The following is an 8,835-nucleotide window of genomic DNA, read 5'->3' on the forward strand; positions in this document are numbered from 1 at the left end:
CTCTGTGTAGTTTCTGTGTGGAGATGAGCTTCTTGCCCATCACGAATCACATTGCGACTCTGTAAACTGAGGATGCTGCAGAACAGGCTCGTTTAAAGCCACTGCTTCTTTTACCTCCGTTCTCCTGCAGCTACTTATTTAACAACCTCCATCTTACAGGTGTTTCATTTATTTATTTCATTTTATAATAGGCTTGATTTATTTAATTTTCCTTTTAATCTTGGGGCACATGAGCACATCTCGGGAGCATCCTTCCTCCTGCAGCCTGGAGTCATGACTGATCAGCAGCTTCACTTTGAGCTCCCACTCCATCGTTCGGGTCTGAGCAGCTCAGAGCCCTGAACTCATTTGTCTTTTAACTTTCTTCAGCCTCTTCGACACATCCAGCTGCAGCAGGTACTTTTTTTTACACCTGAGGTGAGTCTCAGACACAAAGCCCATTTATTGTATTTTCAGATGGTTGTGTTTTTCCCCACCATCATGCATGTCAGTGAGTACAGTGAGCGTGGGAGAGAAGCCTCATTCTTCGCCCATATTCCCTGTCTCATAACCCCCATCCTCTTCCTCCTCTTCCTCCTCAGTCTGCATTTAAGGCTTCTTGTCGACCCAGTTAGAGATTCCGTGTGATCTGTAACTCGATTTCATGTCATATATTCCGTGTTGGCTAAATGGAAGTGTGGGACGTGACAGTGAATACTAATTACTGTCACTTGCTGTCTCTCCACCTCCCCCTCCATCTATTAGTTTATTTATTGCACTACTGAAGGGAATCCCCACCCCTTCCCCCCTACAGATGGGTCTCACTGTATCTGGTGTTTCTATATACGATTAAATTGAAGCTTCTTGTTGATTGCAGCAGTGTGGAAGCAGCCATGTGGACCAGAGGGAGCACATCTTCACTCATCGGCCTGCTGCTGCTCACAGCTCTTTGGGAAATCAGGTGAGCCCTCTGGAAAAGAGACATCAGGTCTCTGGACACACATTTTGTCTCTGGGGACCTCTATGTGTTTTTTATTTAAATTTTTTGACCAGGTGGACTCTTTTATAGTTGGACACAGAGATCTTCTCCTGTGATCGTTGTTAATAAATGTAGGTGGAAGGACTGATGGGAAATTAGAGAAATGCAGCTGGCATAAGCACTTCTCAGTTTTATGGGTCCTGCATGTGGGGCACTCTCCCAAAACCCCTTCAAATGAAAGTGACAATTTTGTCTTGTGTTTTTAGATGTTTAAATCTGACAGGTCAGAGAAAGAGTCAGATTTACCAACATTTCACACTTTACAGTGTTTTATTTGAGGCCATGTTATATATCGGTTTTGTGGAATATTTATGGTGGATAATATCTTACTCGCTTTATTTATACAGGTCAATCCCATTGAGCCTTGGGGACTCATTTACAAGAGAGACCTGATTTAACAGAGTGATGACAACAGTGGACAATCATAAAAGATGCATACAAATTTAATTTTTTTAACAAGTTAAAATAAAATGGCAACCAAAAGGACAAGCAAAAGGAAAAATAGTGAAAAAACAAGGCGGTGCAGAAACTAAAAACAGGAACATCTGCAGGAACTTATCAGATGTTTGAAGTCACTTAGAGAGGTCAAAGGTCGAGAGCTTCAGATCTTTTTACAAGATAGTCCAGGAAACAGGAGCGGAGTAGGAGAAGGTCCTTTTGTCTAGTTCAGTCCTCACTGAGGGAACACTGCAGGTAATGATGTCCTGAGAGCGCACGCTGTAGCTGCACTCACACAGAGACATGTAGGAGGAGATGTATGAAGGCAGCAGACGAAGAAGTGATTTAAAGATGAAAATGTACCAGTGAGAGAGTCTGCGTGAAGTTAATGATGTCCAGTTAACCAGTGAATACTGGGTGCAGTGGTGGGTACGATAATCACAGCCAGTTATGAATCTTAGTGCACCATGATAGACAGCATCCAACATCTGCAGCATCCAACATCTGCAGCATCCAATATCTGCAGCATCCAACATCTGCAGCATCCAACATCTGCAGCATCCAACATCTGCAGGGTTCTTGTAGGAGCGTTCATGTAAATAATATCACCGTGATCAATGGAGGGAAAGAAAGTCACAGATACACGGTGTTTCCTAGCATTCTTAGGTGTTGTAGATAGCACTTTGGAGAATCTTGATTATTATTGCCAACTACTAAAATACAAAGATGGATGATAACGTTTTTACCTGTATTATTATTTTTTTTATGTTTGTGGGCCAAATATGTCATGAACCGTTGGACAGATTTTAAAGAAACGATTGAAAAATATTCATTGGAAAAACATCTAGAACTGATTAAATGTTGAGCTCACCCCGTTCAAGATGGCTGTCACTGCCAACTCACCTCTCACCTTTAAAAACACTTACAAAAATTAATAAAAGGGTCTCATTCAGTCACATACAGATATTAAGGTGTACAGTTAGTAGATAATCAATGGACGCAGATTTACAAGTAACATTTGGAGTCAGTTAACTTGAATGGATGTAACAGCAACTCAATATCAGCCAACCCACAAGTGGCTATAGCAGAGTTTTATATATACTGAGCTGAAATTTAATGCTGTCGTGACTGAGTCCTCCCCAATGCATACTTTGAGTATCACAACTTTTTGCAAAAAGATTTGTCCAAACTATTATTTTCAAGGTATAAGCAAATATGCATTCCTTCAGGGAATGTTATACTTTTCATTTGCATCGAGTTTTATTGTTGCGAGCACAAACCGTGGCAGCAGCCACAGAATTTCTGTTTCGTTTTTTCTTCCAAAAATATGATGGTAGTACAGTATTTAAAGGTTTATATAATTGTATTTGCAAGCATTGTAATGACATTTTAAAGACTAAAGTTGTTTAAAGGTGGCTAAATTTACTTTGGAATTTGGCTCATGCACTCAAACTATTATTAGCTTGTTGATGCAATGTCAAGTTTCAAAATTTACAGCAGGTATTTAAACCTTTACATCTGCATTGTTATTGCATCACAAGATTATTTCAACATAATTATTTTTAATTTTTTTGAATAAACTGGCCTTAGACTAGACTGAAAGTCTGACGTCTTGCTGCTTCTGTTAGCAGAAGCTCTCTTCCCTGCTCTCTTCAAAATAGAAGTTATTTTACAAACTATTCCCAGTCTGGACCTTTTGATGCTCTGTGCTCTGATTAACTGATAAACCCTAATTAAACCTGACAGAGGCTGATAATGGTGCATGCAACCAACAATGGAATTATTTGTAAATATCAATGTGTTAACAAAGTAATGGTAGTTTAAAATTCAATTTCATTTACCTTTACATTATTGTCATTGCACTAAAGAACAACACAACAACACGTAATTGGCAACATTCTAATAGCACCATTCAAAAAGACTTATTGTCATTTGTTATTTTATTGTTTGCACAAAAAAGAAACAACACTTTGAAACTACATTCTAATCATTATCATTTTGAAGATTGGAGTTTAAGACCGTAGCAGAGCATTTTGGTTTGGCTGTGTGTGAACAATTGTTAATCTTGTTAGAATAAAACTCTTATTTCTGCAAATTGTGATCATTCAGGGATCTATCTACTAGAGGTCAGGTCATTTTTAACCTCTCCACATAATCCCACGTCAAAATGACTGAGATAAACATTCAGACCTCTACGAATCAAAAAAGCAGTAGTTAACATTTTTGGAAAGTTTCATGTCTTTTTTCTCTTCTTTATTTTGAGCCAAAGGTTCATATTTAGGCATGAAAGAGACTTCAGCCTGTGCAGTTGCTTAGCAAGGTGTATTTGTATTTTATTAAAATATTGACTGATGTTACTAAGAGTTTCCAGTATTTTCTCTTGTGTAACACTATAAAAAATGTGCAGGGTGGATTTGGTAACACTTCCTGGTTACAAACAAGTTTCCTTAACCTTTAAAACTGTGTCTGCCATTGTGTATCTATTCCTACCAAACCCAGCCGGTCGAAGCAGATGGTCCTCTTGTCCTGATCCTGGTTCTGCTAAAGGTTTCTTCCTCACGAGGGAGTTTTTCTTTCCACTGTCACCTTCATGCTTGTTCAAGATGAGAGTTCAGTGATGGAGTTAAACTCAAAGCTGCTCCTCACATAAATAATGTTAAATTATTATTTTATACATGAATGTTTCTGTTCAGTGTCCTGAGACTTCTGTTGTGACTTGGAGCTATAGAAATAAACTGAACTGAATTGAACAATTTTCAGTCAGGTCATCTGGACAGTTTCTTTTTTTGCTGAAACGTTTCACCTTCCATCCAGAAGGCTTCATCAGTCAAAGAAGCAACAACAAAACTGATTCTTCCCCCAACAGCTTCAACAGTCGAGTCAAACTGGTTCAAAACCAAAAATGTCCACGCTCAATAATCCAGGTATACAATCCAACAATTAACCTGGATACCTATACCTATCTGGATATACCTGCCAGCACCAGAGGAGGGGGCATGCCAAAGAGACCATCTTAGCACCAACATAACTGGTTTGTTCCACTTTGGAGTAAGTTGTTGGGGAAGAATCAGTTTTGTTGTGTGTTTCCTTGACTGATGAAGCCTTCTGGATGGAAGGTGAAACATTTCAGCACAAAAAAAGAAACTGTCCAGATGACCTGACTGAAAAATGTTGGTTTGTATACCTGGATTATTGAGCATGGACTTTGTTGAACTGAATTGATTTGATGTGGTTTTGACTCTTTAACATGCTACTTGAAGCTAAATTTTACATAAAATATATTTCCCCACATTTGTCTGCGTGAGACACAAACTTGCTCTTTAATTGACCGTTCTTACCATTACTAATGTGCGGCACCACAGCTTCAAATGCCTAGCTGTTTCAAGTATTCAAGATCAGCGTTCAAACTCTAGTTTTTTGGTCTTTTATACCTGCTTTATTATTTTTACACACAAACATACATTTGAGTTAGATTTAATGGTTTATCATTGTGATAGTGAAATGTTCTTGGTGTGCAATGATTGTACAGTGCTGCAAGGGTTGTTCACTATGAATGTTCTGGAACTAAAACATTTTTTAAATAGCATGTCAAGCTACATGTTGTGTTGTACAGTGCATGGTCTGTGATGGCAGCACAGCAGGAGAACCTCCTTTTAGCTTAGCATACTATTGTTTGTATAATATATAATTTGTGTAATATTTAGTTGGATTAGCATACTATTGTTTGTATAATATATAATTTGTGTAATATTTAGTTGGATTAGCATAATATTGTTTGTATAATATTATAATAATAATAATTTTCCAAGATGGCGCCGGTGTGTAGGGCTGCCCGTCTCTCGCTCTCTGCTTGTATTTTATTTTTGTTATTTTTACAATGGTTGGTGCAGTGTGCCGAGTCATATTTTCAGTATGATCGTCGGGCACTTTTGGAGCTCCGTACATTTGCTGAAATTCCCACGGAGTTTTTGAACAGCGGCCAGCACTCTCCTCCACCGGTCCTGGCTGAGATTCCTGCGTTCCTTCTGCGTGACCCTGGCCTTTCTCCATGGAGGAAACGTCGCAGACGTCGTGGGAAGCGTGCAGGGATTTTGGTGAAACTGAGGCAAAGTGTGGATTATTCTATCAGGACTCGCTCTGGATCTGATCATCTCCTCTCTGACCCGTGGTGCTCCCGGGGCCCGGCTGCTGGCCAGCTGCCCGCGCGCTCAGTCCATGTGAACACCTGGAGTTGTTTACCTGTGCGCCGCACCAGCAGACCAGGAGGAGCTGTTCTTCATAACCTGCGCCCGCTGGCGCGCGCGTCTCCCTCCACGGCTGTGCCTGTGTTGGACCCTATCAGGATGTGTTTAATCAACACAAGGTCTGTTTCCAACAAGACGTTTATCCTCAATGACTTTTTTAAAGATCAGGAGTTGGATTTTCTGTTCGTCACAGAATCTTGGATTTCTGATGGTGAGTCCAGCGCCTTGGTGGAACTACTACCTCCGGACTGTCTGTGTTTCAATGCCCCGTGGCCATCAGGTCGGCGCGGGGGGGGATTATTAACAGTTTTTAAAGCAAACTTGGCCTGTAAACAGTTGTCCATCCCGGTGTCCCGCGCCAGCTTTGAGCTGAGCGTCTTTGAACTCGGACACTCTCCTCTGGTCCTGTGTGCACTCGTCTATCGCCCACCTCGTTCTAAGGACTTCATAAATGAATTCTCTGACTTTTTGGCTGATATCACACAGAGATACACTCACTTTTTGTTTATTGGTGACTTTAATTTGCATGTGTGTTGTCAGGAGAAGCCCTTAGTGAAGGACTTTCTAGATTTATTGGACTCTTTTGGCTTAGCTCAGCAGGTGAGCAGCCCCACCCAGGAACATGGTCACACGCTGGACCTCGTTTTAACACGCGATGTCTCTGTTTCTAATTTGAAAATCGGTGACAATGTTTTTTCAGATCACATGCCTGTATTGTTTGACTTCACCCCCCCTTGTCATACTGATAAGACGTGCGTTCCTGCACGTACGCGTTCCATTAACTGTTTCACTGCTGCTCGTTTTAATGTTTTAATGAAGGTTTTAATTCTGAGAAGATCGAACAGTTCCCGGTGTCTCTTACCACTGAGGAGCTAACCTCTCAGTTCAACTCTGCCTGTTTAAATGTTCTGGACCGTGATGCTCCCCTTAAGACCAGAAAAACAAAACTTAGATCAGAGCCTTGGCTGAATGACGTCACGCGAGCCGTTAGGCGGCAGTGTCGCAAAGCTGAACGAAGGTGGAGGAAGGACAGGCTGCAGGTTTCTTTTCAAATGTTAAGGGAGAGTTGGCGTCACTATCAGAAAACCGTTAAAGCTGCCAAATGTAAATTCTTCTCTGATTTAATTGTCTCCAACTCCCACAACCCCCGAGTTCTTTTCTCCACCCTGAACTCAGTTCTACACCTCAGTGAGCCTTCACCTCTGGAAGCCTCAACTGAGCTGTGTGAGAACTTCCTCCATTTCTTTTTAGAAAAAGTGGCAAACACCCGGGCACTGATTTCTCCACCAGCTCATGATCTGTCCATCCCATCTCAGTGTGTGGCTGTGTTTGACCACTTTGAGCCCATCTCTCTGTCCTCTCTGGAGCAGGTAATGTGCAGCATGAAACCATCTGGTTCTCCCTTTGATGTGGTCCCCCCTCGACTACTAAAGGAAGTTTTTCCGACCCTGGGTCCTTTTATCCTCGCTATTCTGAATAGCAGTTTATCCTCAGGTGTGGTGCCAAAGACTTTTAAACATGCTGCTGTCCAGCCCCTCCTGAAAAAACCTAACCTTGACCCCTCAGTCATGTCCAACTTCCGGCCTGTCTCCAGACTCCCATTCACCTCTAAACTACTAGAAAAAATTGTGGAGTCTCAGTTGAAACAGTTTTTGGGGGATCACGCTATCCTTGAGTTATTCCAATCTGGCTTCAAATCTCTCCATAGCACTGAAACTGCTCTACTGAAGGTTTTTAACAACATTTTCATTTCCACAGATGCAGGTGATTCTGTGCTGTTGGTCCTATTGGACCTTACATCTGCTTTTGACACCATCGACCACAAGATCCTCATTTCTAGACTGGAGCAGTGGGTGGGCATCACAGGGTCAGCCCTTAAATGGTTTGGGTCCTACCTATCTGACAGAACCTTCTGTGTCAATATCAAAGATTCTAGTTCGGCATCGACAGCGCTCCAGTGGGGGGTACCGCAGGGGTCCATCCTCGGTCCCCTTCTCTTTTCTTTATACCTGCTGCCACTAGGTGCTATCTTCCGCAAACACGACATACCCTTTCATTTCTACGCCGATGATTGCCAAATTTACTTCCCCCTGAGGCACAGAGGCACACGCTCTATTCAGCCTCTTCTTGACTGCCTGGCTGACATCCGGGACTGGATGGCTTTAAACTTCTTAAGCTTCAATGAGAAGAAGTCTGAAGTCATGCTGTTCCATCCCAGTGGCTCACTCATGAACCATGACATTGACCTTTTCTCTCTAGCCCCGCTAGAGAAACAAAAGGTCACTAATCTGGGGGTGATAATGGACCCGTCCTTAAAACTCAACAGTCACGTAAACATGATGGTCAAATCCTGTTTTTTTCAGCTGAGACGGCTGTCTAAGCTGAAGCCTATACTCTCCAAAAAGAACCTTGAGACAGTGATCCACGCCTTCATAACATCTAGGCTTGATTACTGCAATTCACTTCTGTTTGGAATCAGTCAGTCCTCCATTGCTCGTCTACAACTGGTCCAAAATGCTGCAGCCCGATTTTTAACTGGTACAGGCTATAGAGAGCACATCACGCCAGTTTTGGCCTCCCTGCACTGGCTACCCATTCACCTTCGGATCCATTTCAAAATTCTCATGTATGTTTTTAAATCACTGAACAGTTCCACCCCATCCTATCTCACTGATCTTCTGCAGCCATATGTCCCACCGCGCTCTCTGAGGTCAGCAGACCAGATGCTTCTCTCAGTCCCAGAAACCCGTCGTAAGCTCAGGGGTGACAGGGCTTTCTCTGTTGCAGGTCCACGACTGTGGAATGAGTTGCCACTGAGTGTCCGGCAGGCTCCCACACTCTCAGTCTTTAAGTCTCGCTTGAAGACCCACTTCTATTCGCTTGCCTTTAACACGGTGTGATTTGTTTTGGCCCGGTCTGTTCTTTACTCTGTTGGCCATTTTAGTTAGCTTCTGCTGCTATTTGTATCTGTATTTCTATTTTATGTTTTCCTGTCTGCTGTGCATGTTTGTGTTCTTTTGTACAACACTTTGGTTGGCCTTGTTGCTGTTTTAAGTGCTATATAAATAAATTGGTATGGGATGGTATGGTATAATATATAATTTGTATAATATTTAGTTGGATTAGCATAATATT

General features: G+C 41.9%; 1 protein-coding gene across 1 annotated transcript in view; it reads left to right on the forward strand.

Moving 5' to 3' along the window:
* The first annotated feature begins 349 nt into the window (after positions 1–349).
* LOC119408594 (gamma-aminobutyric acid receptor subunit alpha-2) overlaps positions 350–8,835 on the forward strand; it is a 130,328-nt gene continuing 121,842 nt past the window's right edge. Inside the window, exons 1-2 of the mRNA XM_037675435.1 lie at positions 350–417; positions 857–940. Of these exons, the coding sequence (XP_037531363.1) occupies positions 873–940 (68 nt within the window). The 5' untranslated portion in view covers positions 350–417; positions 857–872. The remainder of the gene's footprint in view (positions 418–856; positions 941–8,835) is intronic.

Source organism: Nematolebias whitei, chromosome 4 (genome assembly GCF_014905685.2).
Source record: "Nematolebias whitei isolate Nwh7 chromosome 4, NemWhi1, whole genome shotgun sequence".
NCBI lineage: Eukaryota > Metazoa > Chordata > Actinopteri > Cyprinodontiformes > Rivulidae > Nematolebias > Nematolebias whitei.